This window comes from Dromiciops gliroides, chromosome 2 (genome assembly GCF_019393635.1).
Source record: "Dromiciops gliroides isolate mDroGli1 chromosome 2, mDroGli1.pri, whole genome shotgun sequence".
Lineage (NCBI taxonomy): Eukaryota > Metazoa > Chordata > Mammalia > Microbiotheria > Microbiotheriidae > Dromiciops > Dromiciops gliroides.
The window spans coordinates 72,766,018-72,781,927 of NC_057862.1; the positions used below are offsets into that span (position 1 = coordinate 72,766,018).

General features: G+C 38.0%; 1 protein-coding gene across 1 annotated transcript in view; it reads left to right on the forward strand.

Annotated features, from left to right (window-relative positions):
- Window positions 1-15,910, forward strand: part of CHAT (choline O-acetyltransferase) — a 98,635-nt gene that overhangs the window by 29,381 nt on the left and 53,344 nt on the right. The window contains exons 5-7 of the mRNA XM_043985461.1: window positions 4,043-4,096; window positions 6,160-6,340; window positions 7,487-7,664. Of these exons, the coding sequence (XP_043841396.1) occupies window positions 4,043-4,096; window positions 6,160-6,340; window positions 7,487-7,664 (413 nt within the window). The remainder of the gene's footprint in view (window positions 1-4,042; window positions 4,097-6,159; window positions 6,341-7,486; window positions 7,665-15,910) is intronic.

Consider the following 15,910-nt stretch of genomic DNA (forward strand, 5'->3'; position numbering starts at 1 on the left):
TTTAACATTTTATATATATATATATATATATATATATGTGTGTGTGTGTGTGTGTGTGTGTGTGTGTGTGTGCGCGTGTGTGTGCATATATGTATATGTATTTATATTTATATGCCCACATGTATACATTGATACATATATACGTACATATGCACACATACATATGTATACACACAAATCGGTGGCTCTTAATCTTTTTGTGTGTGTTCTAGACCCTTTTAGCAGTCCAATGAAGCCTCTGGACCCTGAAGAATAATTTTTCTTTTTGAAAATTCACAACTGAAGGAAATGCTTCATTTTAGTTAGAGGCTAATGAAAATAAAGGTGCATATTTGTTATAAAGGGTTTGGTTTTCTTTTTAATGAAAGAAGAATTGGGAGGAAAAGAAAATAAAAATAAACTTTTAAAGATCCAAAAATCAAGATGTAATTTTTTTTTCCTATTCAAGTTCACAGAGCCCTGAAATCCATTCACAGAGCCCTTGGGAGTCTGTGGACCCAGGTCAAGAAGCTCTGGCATAGACAAAGATTATATAATTGGAAATGCCAAGGAAGAAAACCTATTACACTCCCTATAGTTGCTATTTTTATTTGCATGAAGATGGGAATTCCAAGGAATAATGCCACCTCCTTAGTAATATATTTTTCAGGCAGAAAGCCTTTTGCTACCGCATAAGGGAGGAAAGTTGCTTAGGAAGTCTGAGTTTGATCCATTATTCTACAGTTGTTTGCAATTGACATAGCCCAGGCAGAGTGTTCCTTTTCATCTCAGACTGCTTTTATAAATTATAAATTATTTAAAGATAGAACTTCTCTGTCCCTGAAATGTAGCCTGGAAGAAATTCCCCACCAGAAACACTGATAGATTTGCTGTTTGATTTACCCTGCTAAGTATCCATGTATCATAATGAAAAGAACACCTAGAATCAACACACTTCATTGGATCTTACCCCTAGTTTCATATTGGATTAATTATTTAAACTTTATTACCTGTTTTCCCGCTGTGGAATGGGGCAATACTTAAAATAATTCTTGCTTGTCTTCACCATCCTTGGCCTTCCCTTTCTTTGTCCTTTCCCAACTTTACTCAACATGTACAAAGGGAGAGTCACTGAAAATTTTTGAGCAGAGATGTGTCATTACCAAACCTATGTAGAAAAAAGAGTATTCTGGAAGTGGCATAAGGCAAAGCTTCTGCTCATTTCACTCTTCATCAGTTCATTTGTCTTCCCAGATTTCTCTGCAAGTACCCTCTTCATCATTTCTTGTGATAAAATAATATTCTATGATATGTCTATACCACAATATTTGACCATTTCCCAATTGATGGGCATACCTGGGGTTCTAGTTCTTTATCATTACAGAAAGAGCTGACATAAATATTTTTGTAAATACAATATCTTTTTCTCTTGGGTATATGCCTAGGAATAGTATTGCTAAGTCAAATTGCACAGTTCAGTGATTCTGGGATCCTAGTACCAAATCGTTTTCAAGAATACCTGGACCAATTCTCAGTCCAGCAATGGTGCATTAGCACACTTATTTTTCTGAAGACCCTCAAAAACAACTGTCAGTTTCCCTTTTTGTCACCTTGGTCAATTTGATGGGTATGAGGTGAAACAGTAGAGTTGTTTTAATTTGCATACCTCTAATTACCAGTGATTTGGAATAATTTTCATAAGACTGTTAATAGCTTGAATTTCTTCCTTGAAAATTGCCTGTTCATAATTTTTGACTATGAATTTGTTGGGAAATAGCATGATACACTCTTTTAGTTTAAAAAAAGTGGGAATTGTTGTATTATGCACAAATATAATTGAATTTGATAAATGTTTGCCTTAAAGAAATAAACAAAATCAATTCTATGCAATGGACTTCAAAGAGCAATGGTTGTCAGGAATGTAGTGGCTTTGTGACAGAACCCCACTTATATTAAAGCAGAAAGTAGAAAGGATGAAGGCTAAAGAGCTCAATAGCATAGGTAAGGTTGTGGACAATAGAATGGGAATTTTAAAGAATAGAGTGGAGACTAGGGTCAGAATGGGACTAGCAAGGAGTGAGTAGGAAGGGGTAGTTTCAGGATAATGTCAGCTGAAGACAAGGTAAAACTGGCTGTCTGGGATAGGGAAACCAGTACAACAGGAGGTGGGGGGCAGCTAAGTGGTACAGTGGATAAAGCACCTGCCCTGGATTCAAAAAGACCTGAGTTCAAATCAGGCCTCAGACACTTGACACTTACTAGCTGTGTGACCCTGGGCAAGTCACTTAACCCTCATTGCCCTGTCCCCCCCCCAAAAAAAAACAGGAGGTAGATTATTGTGGCATGCTCCCTTAGAACTAAAGAAAGTGAGACTCAGAGAAGACTTGCAGTACTAATTGTCCCCAAGCTCCAGATAAAAGTAGAATTTTGGTGTTTAGTGATTGTGCTGCTAGGAGTTGTCCCTTCCAGTTATATTTGTATTATTTGATTGAGGAAGTAAGGTTTAAGAAATGTGTGTGCTAGGCTTCTGAAGTCCCAGGAAGGGAGGGCCAAAAGGCTCTTCAAGACTTCTCCCCCTAGGAGTGTAGTGGCTTGACTGGATTATGATTATGGATTAAAGACTGGATTAAGGATTATGAATCATCTGTTCTCACCATATTAGGTACAAGCAGTATAATGAAAACATTTAGATTGAAAAAGTCCTTGAATACCAGTCTAAAGAGTTTATACTGCAGGTACTGAGGTACAGTCACAAGGTTTTTGAGCAAGAGAATGACATGACAAAAATCTGGGAAGCTTGACCTAGTGGTGGTGCACAGAATGGGTTGGAGGACCCCAGAGGTAGGGAGGCTAGCAAGGAAGCTACTGTCATAGTTCAGGTGTGTATCCAAGCTGAGTGGATAAAAATCTTGGTTCCACCAGACATTTGGTGTTCTTCTTTCTTGGTCTTCCTAAGGATGTCTGTAACTTATCAGAATGGAGAGGAAGAATATTTCAGGGGCAGACACATGGGGGCTAGGCACAGACACAAATAGGAGAGATCTGGAGACAGACAGGTGATACCCAAGTGCAGACTGATGGAAAACAGATAGAGGGGAAGGACATGCAGGTGGGTGGATGGAGTGGGACAAGAGGTCTCCTCTTTTAGTGGTGGAGTTCTCAAGCCAAGCCCCATCTGGTGCTGGGGACAGTGGTGGTCTGTCCTTCAGCTTTCACTTGGAGGGGGTTTTCTTTTGGTTTGGTGAGAAGGAGTGGGAGGTCATGCAGCACAAGCCAAGTTGAGGGGAAGGAGCTGAGAGAGTACAGTATGGTACAGTAAACATAGGTGTGCAGCCAAGCTGACCGGATATAAACCTTGGTTCCACCAGACATTTGGTTAAACCAGACTTTTGGGGATACGTCATAAATGGCATTCTATCACCCCAGCTGTGCCTTTGCATATATTGTTCCCCATTCCTGTAATATACTCTTTCCTCATCTCTACCTTTTAGAATCACTAGCTTATTTCTTTTTAATAATATTTTAAAATAATAAAAATCTTTATTTAAAGTTTTAAGTTCCAAATTTTATCCTTCCTTCCCTCCCTTCCTCCCTTCCCTGATGCAGTAAGCAATCAGATATAGGTTATACACGTGTATATGTGTAAAATATTACTTTATTAATCATTTTGTATAAGAAAACTTGAATAAAAGAAAAAATGAACAAAAGTGAAAAATAGCATGCTTCAGTCTGTGTTCCATCAATAGCAGTTCTTTCTTTGGAAGTGGATAAATGCTTCATCATTAGTCCTTTGGGATTGTCTTGGATCATTGCATTGCTGAGAATCGTTAAGTCATTCACAATTCTTCATCCAGCAATATTGTTGTCACTGTGCTCAATGTTCTCCTGGTTCTGCTTACTTCACTATACATCAGTTCATAAAAGCCTTTCCAGGCCTTTCTGAAATCATCCTTCACTAGTTTATTTCAAAGAACAACCTCAAGTAATACTTCCTACATAAGAGACCATAGTACAGCTCCCTGGCATGGAAGACTCTGATGGCTTTGGTGTTCTTCTCTTTTAGGTTTACAGCCAATCTTATCTCTGGAGTGCTTGACTATAAAACCTTACTGGACAGGTAAGCAGTCTGGTGAAATATGGAAAGGCTAAACCCAGCTATGTAGTAACTGAGGATTTCCCTACAGAGAAATGAGTCACCAGGCAGTAAAAGAACAAGAAGGAGTCAGGCTCCATTGAATGGTCTTCTTGTTTCCCTAAAATGGCAGGCTTTGTAATAATAGCTTATTTATGGATAGCACTTGTAAGTTTATGATGAACGTTCCTCCCAACATGTGTTGTTTGGAGTGCCAAAGTTTTAGTTAATATTTTATAGAATTTCTCAATCTCACAGAGGTTAAATGACATTCCCATGCTCACATAGTTAGTGAATCTTAGAGGTAGGATTAAAACCCAAATCTAGCCCTTTCTCTACTGTACCACACAGCCTTGTGTCCTTTTGCTTTACTGGACAAGGCAGCTCAACTGAAAAGGCCAAGGACAGAATCAGAGACTTGAGGAGTGAAAGTCCCAGCCCCTCAAAAAATATTTTCTCCAGTTGTTTTAATGGTTTGTCATTATGTCTGAAACCTAACCTGATAGGTTAAGCACTTCCCTCTGCAGTTTAAAATGTAAATCTAAAGAAAAAAGAAGAAAGAAAAATGTAAATCTACTCTAGAAAAAGAAGACTGAAAACATTTCAAATTTTAATCATTAATTCCTTAGTCTACATTTCTTTATAGAAGATTGGTGAACCAGTTATCTGGAAAGCTGGTAACGTAGTAGGATTTAGTACAATAAGTATCAATGTGGGAAAGAAAAAGACAAGGTCTAGAGCCTATGGAGATGTGGGAACGGAAGGGCCGATAAGCATGAAAGGGGTAGGATGAGGAGACCAGGCATCTTAAGGTTGGCAGTAAGTGGGACCCCAAAAAGAGAAGATAAAAGTTACAAAAGATATACTTTCCAGAATATAAACTTCCCCTTCTTCACAATTTGGGATCACCTTTCACTCTACATACCCCTCCTCCCATCCTACAAGCATGGTACCTAGGGGAAATGCCATTAGCCAGTCATGGGACTTGTAGAATTAACTGTCAAGGAGAGATTAGAGACCACAGAGCTGGGACCACAGTGGCAGAGGGCAAGAGCATGTAAGTTCTATCTGCAGACAAAATGTTATTCCCAAATGGAAAAGAATATGAAAACTTGGTTCAGTGGGACTGCATGATTCAGCAGATGTGTAGGGAGTCCTACAATTTTTTCTGGGACACTGGGGCAATAACTGGCTACATGGTGACCATAGACCATAGCAAGTTGGTGACTATTGGGATAGGAAGTACCAGGACAATGTTAACTCCTGTGGATCTGCTATCTCACTGCTTCTAACCTCCTACTAGAGTAAAAGAAAGGGAAGAGGAAGGAAAATGAGGCCAACCTTGAGTACAAAGACAGAGATTCCACCTAGACCATTATAACATTCTAAGGGTAAGCCCTACTCTACATGTTAGACTGACACACCTACACATACCCTCATTCTCTGAGCTCTTCCAAAATCTTCAGCAGGCCATTTTTAGCCCACCTGACCTATTTTCAGACATGTGTATATACACATAAATATATATATGTATATATTCACACACATATGTATATATATACATATATATATTCACATATTTACATGAAGATTTCCATGACAAATCACTGGCAACCATCCATTTGTGTGGGTGGTTGCTGTGGCCCCCTCCAGAGATCATTTCTCTTGTTTGATAAACTCAGCAATGACACACAAATTGGGGTAAGGGAATTGAGGCATCCATCTGACACTACAAAAACCTATGATTCTTCCCAAAAAATACCCCAACAACAAGGGGCAGCTAGGTGGCACAGTGGATAGAGCACCAGCCCTGGATTAAGAAGGCTCTGAGTTCAAATCCGGCCTCAGACACTTAACACTTACTAGCTGTGTGACCCTGAGCAAGTCACTTAACCCCAATTGCCTCACCAAAACAAAACAAAACAAAAACAAAAACAACCTATGATTCTTAATGTACATTGTCTCATCTAATACAATGTTAACATAGTCAAAATTCATTCTCTTTCCCTCCCTGAATTCCTTCTCTTCTTTCCTTTCTCCCTGTATAGCCATTCCATACCTGTTGACTGTGCCAGAGGACAGCTATCTGGCCAGCCTCTCTGTATGAAGCAATACTATGGGCTCTTCTCTTCCTACCGTCTTCCAGGACATACCAAAGATACTCTTGTGGCCCAGACAAGCAGTATCATGCCTGAACCAGAGCATATCATTGTAGCTTGTAACAATCAGGTAGGTTGGTTTCATTTGCTACATTGTCTTTAGCCAGCTTGAAAGAGCTATAAATTTGAGAATTAGAATTATTAGTGAACCCAATATTAATAGTCTGAATTTATAGAGTGCTCTGTATTTTCCAAATACCTGATCTTGTTTGATCTTCACAATAGTCTAATGAGATACACACACCCAAAGATCATTTAGTGAGGATTAAAATCCAGGTCTCCTGACTCTTAAGTGCTTTGTTCTCTTGCCACTAAGCTATGTTGCTTCTCACAACCTAAGAACTGTCTTCATGTTTTTAGAGAGTCAGGAGGTAGAGAATGTTCATCAGTTGGTTCTTCTGCAGCTTCACTAAAGACAGAATAAGAGGACATGGGACACATTTGAGAACAAGAGTGCTGGGTGATATCCTGTTGGTGAGGACTTAATTAAATTAGCGGTGGTAACCAAGAGTCTACATGGCTCAAAAAGATACATCTCCCATATCTAGTTCAGCGACTCGCAACAAAGTCTTGTGTGTTGCCCATTTGAGTAACTCTATAGAATGGCTTTTTCAGTCCCTCCTAGTCCTCCTTGGCTTTATTTGGGGGGCAGGGGGAAGTGTTTCTTGGAACATGCTTCACAACTTCATATTGATTCATGAATTCAGGGAAAAAATACCTTGGTGATTATCTGATCATGAGAAGTAGGACTATTAAATAAATAAGGAAAGTTGTTAAAGAAAATTGGAACCACACCCTGAACTGAGAATTCCCTAATGTCAAGGAAGTTACCAATTATCTTTCTGCTCCAGAATGAGGTCTTATGTATTCAAAGACCCTCCAGTGTTCAGGGCAACATAAGAATAAAACTATAAAAGTTTTATAAGATCTGTGTTTACAAAACAAGTTTCCCCATAGCCAAATTGAGTCTACCTGCCCTTCTCTGATTTGATGGCATTTTGGAAACTAGGACACCCAACAATTTTAGTGCTACGCTTGAATCACATTCTACTGGGAACTACCAAAAGCCACACCTACAGGGCTTATGGAAAACAGTCCCAGAGATTCTTTCTCCTCTTGGATCCTCTCCCAGAATGAAGTGAAAGTCTGGTGCCTTGGGGTCTCAGTTTAAACTCAATTTCCATGAGTTGAAATGTTTGACCTGTTTCCCCCACAGTTCTTTGTCTTGGATGTGGTCATTAATTTCCGTCGCCTCAGTGAGGGGGATCTGTTCACTCAATTACGAAAGATAGTCAAAATGGCTGACAATGAGGAAGAAAGGTTGCCACCGATTGGTCTGCTGACGTCAGATGGGAGAGCAGAATGGGCTAAGGCCAGGACCGTCCTTGTGAAAGGTTAGCAGCAGCATCCCCAATTGTCTCTTCATCCTCATCCTCATTGCCTTTCTTTCTTTGGTGGTTGTGGTGGCCACTACTCTTCAGGGATCCAGGGGAGAAAATGAGGATAGTGCCACCAAAAACATCCCCATCATTCATAATTCAAGCCTCCGTTCTGCTCATGATAGAACTGGAAACAATATTGTAAAAATTAGTGCAATCTCTGAATATGAAGAACAATGGCAAATCCATTTGCAGATATAGTTTTCAACCAATAATATTCCGATTTTTAAAAAAGAGACTAAATAGCGCTTGCAGGTGCATGGTATATTGAACATATGGGTATTTCTGTTCAACTGAAAGCTTTTAACCTTTTTTCAAAGCTGGCAGTAATTGTCGAGTGCTTCACTAGTGGGCAAAGGAACAACCTAACTATGGTGGTTTTTAAAACCCCAAACACCTTCAAACTGGAATCTCAGAAGTGCCCAAGGGCAAATTTTAGACATCTCCGCCTCTTCAGCTTTTCCTCATAAGGGGACAATTGGCCAACTCCTTCAGGCCCTGTTCTGGTCCTAGTACTTTGGATTACCAGGACCTGGCATTCCTATTGCACATTAGCCATTGTTCTTTGTCAATTCAATCTTTGAGACTTACAAAGAGGAGAAAGTCTTGTTTTTTTTAAACAAACTTGAACCCTTCTCTTAGAAACTGCTTACCTGCGACTGACTTATAGTGATTTCTGTTTTTGACTCCTGGGTAAAGAAGACACTGGGAAGACAAGGTAAAAGGCTCCAGAAGTATGCATCTCCATCACATGCTATGTTCAAATCACCTTGACAAATTTCAAGTGCCTAAAGGGAACAGGATGGTAGAATGAAGAGATTGATAGACCAGATGTCAGGACAGTTGGGTTCTAGTCGAAGTTTGGCCGTCCATTTCGATACATTAGATTGTAAGTTCCTTGGGGGCAGGGACTGCCTTTTGTTTCTTTTTTCATCCCCAGCATTTAGCATAGTGCCTACTACATAGTAGACACATAATAAATGTTTATTGATTGATTGATTGACCAATGACTAGTCATGTGACACCCAGCAAGTCCTTTAATGTCACCTTGGTTCTCTATTTCCTTATCTGTAAAATGCTGGTGTTGAACTAGGCTGTGTCCTAAGGTCTCTCTCAGCTCCAGAGTCTTGAAAGTCTACAAGTCATATGTAGTAGCTATTGTATGGGTTACAAGTGTAAGTTACAGTCACTTTTTAAAAATAGTGTACAACAATTGTAAGACATATACATGACATAACTTAGAGTAACAAAAATATCTGATTAGGTACCAAATAAAACTCCAAGTGTTGTAGATGTTCAGAAGTGGGAAGTAGGGAACTATTCCTTCAGGCTAAATTAGGAAAGTCTTCTTGGAAAATATACAAATAGTTGGTCCCTAAGGATGTTTAGGATTAAGATAGGCTGAGAGTAGAGGAGAAGGCATTGCAGGTAGAGAACAGTATGAACAGAGATGCAGAGACAGGAATGGTTAGGTCACTGTCCGGCTAAAATGAAGGGTTGTGGAAAACTGGAAGAAAAGCCTGGGAAGTAATATTTTGTCGTATTTCTTTATCAATAGGTCAGTATTATTGTTTTCCTTTGGCCCAATCTTATTTCTCTGGAATTATCGATTAGTAAACATGTATGGATTGAACCCCAGTTCTGACTTGGGAATTGTGCTGAATACAAAGAAATATGGCACAGAGTCCCTGCCCACAGTGAATTTAATAAATTACCAAAATCTTGAAAGTTAATTAACTCTCTCAAGGAGGTATTATTATCTTCTGTTATTTTCCTTCTTCATGAGAAAGACAGGGTCATCAAAATAATAAGCCATGCTATTATTTTCAATTTTGTTTCTAATTTAGTGAGTGCTCTGGCCTATACCATTTTCCTCTCCTGAATGCTCAAGATTTGGTATCAGGCTTAAGTTCTTAATCTGCACTAATTGAAAGTCATTAAATTACATTTCCTAGAATCACAGAAGGAATGGGGAAGCTTTGTAGAAAGTGGAAAGATCAATGGCTCTGAAGTCAGTGGAGGCTGACTCTTGCTGTTTGTGTAACCTTGGCTAGATCACTTAACCTCTCTGGGCCTCAGTTTCCACATTTATAAAATGAGGGTTTTCCTAATGCTAAAAATAGAACTCTAATGCCCTTTTATATCCAAATCAATGATCTTATTATCTTTCAACTTTAGTGGCCACATAATTAATAATCCAAACCCTACACAAAGGTTGAATTCAATCTATAACATCCTCAACAAATTATCATATTGTTTCTCCTGGAAAACATTTAATAATGAGAAAGTCTGTCCCCAAGAGAGTCCATTCCATTTCTTCCACTGTTTCTACACTGACACATTCCTTCTGGTATGGAAAAAAACAAAATGGAATGCAGAAGTTGGAATTTTCTCATAAAATTAGTTAATCCTTCAAATGAATATAGCATGAATATATGAGTTGACAGTAAGAACAAAATCAACAGGAAATCCATCACCAGTCCCCTCTCATCTTCCTAACAGCTCTTTTGCAATGGGTGGGGATCAGAATCCAAGCCTCAGGCTCAACATCTTTCATAACTCAGGTACCTTTTTCCCTCCCTATGACTGGCCATCTCCCCTGCCTCTGTCTCTACCCTTCAAAGATATGTCATGGTTTCATGAGTGAACAGATGAACAGCTTACATCCAACTTAAGAGCCTATTCCCTTTTTTTTTCTTCATTTACTGCTTTTAATGATTTGAAGGAAACAAGCACTTATTAAGCACCTATTATGTCCCAGGAACTGTGCTAAGCAATTTACAAATATCTCATTTGGTTCTCAAAACAGCTCTGCGAGGCAGGTGCTATTATTATCCTTATTCTATAGCTGAGAAAACTGAGGGAGACAGAGGTTAAATGACTTGTCCCTAGTAACATTAGCTACTAAGTGTCTGAGGCCAAATTTGAATTCAAGTCTTCATGACTCCAGGTCTCTATCTACTATTCCACGTGATAAAAAGCTGTCCTCAGAAGAGAAATGGATGTTGCCTGAAATTGTATTTTCTGCCCAACTTTAATGTATTGGTATGAGGCAGCAACCTTCTAGGTCAGTGATTTCACAACCTTTTCAAAGCTGTGATGCCCTTAAGTTATATATCAGATTTTGTGAACCAAACTATAAAATATCCCAGAAAAAGTGCTGTGTAGCACAAATATATGCATATATGTGTATATACATGCATACATATATATATACACATACATACGTATATACATATATATAGGGATTTCAGTTAAATTATTTAAAATTTCATGATTTCCCTAGAAATGATTGTAGATCCTTTGAGGCTGCAAAATCTGCGACTGGGAACCATTGTTCTAGTTATAAGAAGACATGGACTTTATCGCCAGACTCTACCACTGACTCTCCTTGTATTTCTAATTCCATGCAATAATTTTTCTGTCTATCCAATATGTTATTTGATATATTTCAATATGTCTTGCTGTCCAAACTGGCCTAGATGCTTCTCCAAGTCAATGACATATCAACATGGTGGTAAACCCAAAAGATAAAAATAAGTCTGCATAGATTGAAGCATACTATTTTCACTTTTTTGGTTTTTCTTTCTCATCATTTTTCCCTTTTGTTCTAATTCTTCTTTCACAACATGACTCACGTGGAATTCTGTTCATCATAATTGTACATGTCTAACATGTATTGCCAATTGCTTGATGTTGTGGGGAGGGATGAGGGAAGGGGGGGAGAGAGAAAAATTTGGAACTCAAAATCTTATAAAAATGAATGTTGAAAACTATCTTTACATGTAATTAGAAAAAATACTGTTAAGTGGGGGAAAAGAAAAAAGAAAACAAAGTAAAAGAAAAAACAATAGAGAAAATATACAGTTGGCAATAGAGAAAATTCAGAGTTGACAATAATTTGTGGGTAGTGTATTCTTAGACCTATTTTACAAATAAAGAAATCTAGACTCAGAAAGATTAAATGACTTGTTATTATCATACCATTGGGTACAGAGCTAGGATTCTGAGTCCAAAGTCAAGTGCTTTTTCTACTATACCAATCTGTCTCTCCATACCAGAGGTATTAAATTTGGGATCCTCAAACTTGGGGGGAGGGGTAGCGGAGGTTAAATTATTATTTTGGTAACTTACAATATAACTGTCTTCCTTTGTAATCTTGTGTATTTTATTTTGTGCATTTGAATACATTATTCTGAGAAGGGGTCCATAGGCTTGACCATCTTGTAAAATGACACAGAAAAGGTTAAGAACCCCCACTCTAGACTAAGAGCTACAGGTATCACATCATTACAGCTGCTACCACCTAGATTCTCCCCAACTATATTAGCCCTGCTATCGACAATACCTTCTTCTCCCATTAAACTCAGATAAAGGTCAGGTTTTTCAAAAGGAGATCTACTAGCTATAGGAAAGTAAGAGAAAATAAAACAAAATGCTATACCTTGATTTCAGGAAGCCATTTAACAAAATCTTTCATGACATCTTTATGAGCATAATAAAGACATGGTAACTGCATAATAATAGTCAAATGGGTTAGTAACTGGATGAACAACTGGCCCCAGTGAGTGCTGAGTAGTGAATTTATGCCAAACTGAAAGGAAGTCTCCAGTGAAATGTTCCAAGAGTCTGTCCTGGATTCAGTTCTGCTCAAGATTTTCATTCAAGACATAGATGAAGATATCAAATCTGTGGATGATGTGAAGCAAGAAGGTATACCTAATAGAGGTTGGATGTTATAATCAGGATTAAAAAATACCTCAGGATGGATCTAATATAGTGATAATTAATTTGTATGAATAATATGAAGTTTTATGAATGGGTTTAAAAATTTCAAATATAGGATGGGGTAGATGTGACTGGACAGAAATTTATTTGAAAAAGACCTCAAGGTCTTGGTAGTATGTAAGGTGGATGTCAAATACTCCTAGTTCCTTCCACCAGTCCTCATAAGGTGATTTTGAGTTAGTTCCTCATCACCCTGTTCATATTCCTTTGGATTAATTCCAGTTTGTCAATGTCCTTTCTAAAATATGGTACCCCAAATTGAACACTATAGTCCAGATGTGATCTGATAAAGACAAAGAATAATGGAAATGTCTTCCCTTATCCAAGATACTTCTATTAATACAGTCTAAAACTGCATTAGGATTTGTTTTGGGGTGGCCACAGCACACTGCATGGCACATAGTAAATGCTTGATAAATGCTTGTTGACTTGACCTAAGTTCAGGGTAGGGAGAAATCACGGTAGGTTTGGAACACCTGGGAAAACTTCATGGAAGAGATGAGATTTGAACTGAGCATAGGACCAAGACAAGTAGAGAGAGAAGAGGGAATGAGAGGGGAAAAGATAGAATAATGTTGTGAACAAAGGCACCAAAGTAAGAAAATGCATGTAATATTCATCATAGGGTTAGTAGACTAGTCTCACTGAAGCATACTATGTGTAAGGGAGTATTGGGAGAAAAGATTGGAAGGGCAGACTGACATAGATTCTAGAGGACTTCTAATCTGCCATGTCATTTTCTCATACCTGCTCCTCTCTATATCCATTGCTTTGAAGTCTTTTTTCCAATTCTGTTATGTTCTCAGCTTGTTTTACCATCTTAACCATCTGCCATTCTGTCTTCTATTGTATTAATATTGTATTCTATTGTATTATATTCTGTCTTCTATCGTATTTAGTCCTACTTTTAATTGTGTCCATTGATATTTTCAAATATATTCTATTTTGCATTTTGCTGAATTTTGTCATAATTTCCTCTAGAGTTTTATTAGTTGCACTCATTTTTCTTTTTAATTCCTCTCATTCCTCCCCCTCACCCCTTACTTTTATTCTTTGACTATGTCTATTATATATTTGACAGTATTCTTTCAGAATTTCCTGAATTCTTTCTACTCCTGATACTGTTTTGGTATTCCTTTCTTCAAGTGTTTTCTCCCCTGCTTCTCTTCCTGAATATTTTTACTTATTATATGGGATTTCTTCAATTTGATCATTATATTTTTTATGAATTTTCTTTTGGGAATTTCTAGCAATTTGCTTCTTTTTATCATTTCAATTGGTATTTTTGAGAAAAATCATGAAGGACCAGGCTCTCTCTGCCTTATCATTCTTTCATCTTCCTGGTAGTCTCCCCTATATCTCTGGTGATTCAGACTCCCTGTCCTCTCTTCTGGGAGAAAGGGAAAGTGCCTGTGTCACTATCATAGAGCTAATCCTCACTTTATAGGGTGCAAAATCCAACAAAGCAAATGCTTTTGCCATCCTTACCAATTCCAGTTTCACTTTCTCTGTTGAATCCTGTAGCTCACTTCCCCATGGAAGGTTTATAATTTCAGGAAAGCCAAGGTAGATGAATCCTCAGAGTCTAGGAAGATTCCCTTAATTTGTCATTGCAGATATCCCCATCCCTATTTTCATCACTGAAGTAAAGGCTTTGATCAGAATGAGGCTAAATCAACTTTACATCCAGCCAAGGTCTTAAGGAAATGGTTGCATTTCAATGCATACTTCAACCAATCTGTGGATCTCTTCTTTTTGAGTGCCTTGTCCCCCCAAAGTATAATTCAGAACCCTTCCATGCTTTCTCATCCTGTGCACCTTTAATCCAAACCCTCTTGTAAATCACCCCTTTAATGTGTTTGGGGGTTTCCTCTAGATCTTTTAACATAATGAAGGTATATATACAGCAGCATGTGTTGTCTATTTCTTATAACAGTAATAATAATAATTATTATTATTATTTGTAAAGCACTTTAAGGTTGTAAAAATTCTTTCACAAATATTATCTCATTTGATCCTCAAAACAACACTGGGAGGTGAGTGCTATTATTACCTCCATTTTACAGTTGGGAAAACTAAGACAGACAAGGGTTGGTTGACTTGCCAAGATCACATAGTTAGCAAGAGTCAGGGGCAAGACTCATGCTCAGGTCTTCTTAACCTCAAGTCTAGAGCTCTCTAATCCCTCACTACTATGTAGTTGTTTTTTCAGGTCATATGTGTCTTTAATGATATCTTTATGTCAATTCTTTGCTTCATTGGTAATATGCTGCAGTCCATGTACACCCATTATGCATCTCTCTATTGCCCTTTGGTTGAACCGCACTTCGATTCATCGAAGATCGTGGTATTCTACTATTTGTAGCCATTTAGCATCACCAAAATCATACTGGTGTTTTAAAAGATGGGATTTTGTTCCAGGTTGAAGCTTTTAGTCATTAAAAGCACTACACAATTTCCCTAATGCAATCCAGTCCACTCTCTTCCTTCTATTCAATTCTGGGCCACATTCATTGTCCATCTGCAGCATTCATCCTGTTAAAATAAAATTAAATAGATGAAATTTGGTTTTGGCATCCTTCCTCCTCCTTCTCTTTCACTCCCTCTCCTTCCTATCTACTTGTTGCAATTAGAAGTAAAACTGATAGATTAGTTCTTGCTAAGGTATTACTGGTTGATAATGCAGAAATAATAAAGCTAGTATTTATATAGTACTTTAAGGTTTGCAAAGTGATTTTATATGTTTGTTTGTCTTTATATTTTCACAACTACTCTGGGAAGTAGGTACTATTATCCTCATCTTACAGATGAGCAAACTGAAGTTAAGAAAAGTTAAGTGCTTTGCCAATAGTCACATGAGTAGTATCTGGGGCAAGATTTGAACTCAGGCCTTCCTTACTCCAATGCCAATGCTCTATCCACTATCCCATCTAGCTACTTGAGATAAGTATTAATACTTTATTTTTTTTTACCCTGTGCCCTAGATGTTTGGCTTTTGATCACTGCCCTCCTTAATCTACCCTCACACTTACTACCATCCCCTTTCCTCTTAGCCCCTTCCTCTCCTACTTTCCTGTTGGGCGTGATGAATTTTTATACCCAACTCTGTGTGTGTGTGTGTTCTCTCTTTGAATAAGTTCATATAAGGGTGAAGTTCAAATATGGCCTCCCTCTCATTGTAAAAACACTACCTTGCACACCTCTTTTATGTGATACAAATTTTCCCATTCTTCCTCTCCCTTTCCCTTTCTCTCAGTGCATCCTTTTTTCTCACCCTTCCTTTTTTAAAGATAATACCAAAATAATAGACTTATACTCTGTCTAAGTACTGTGGGTAGTCAAGAAAGCTAAAGGAACTTTCTTTTTTTGTCTTGCCCCAGACCCTGTTTGTATTTTTGGTTGTAATCCTAGCT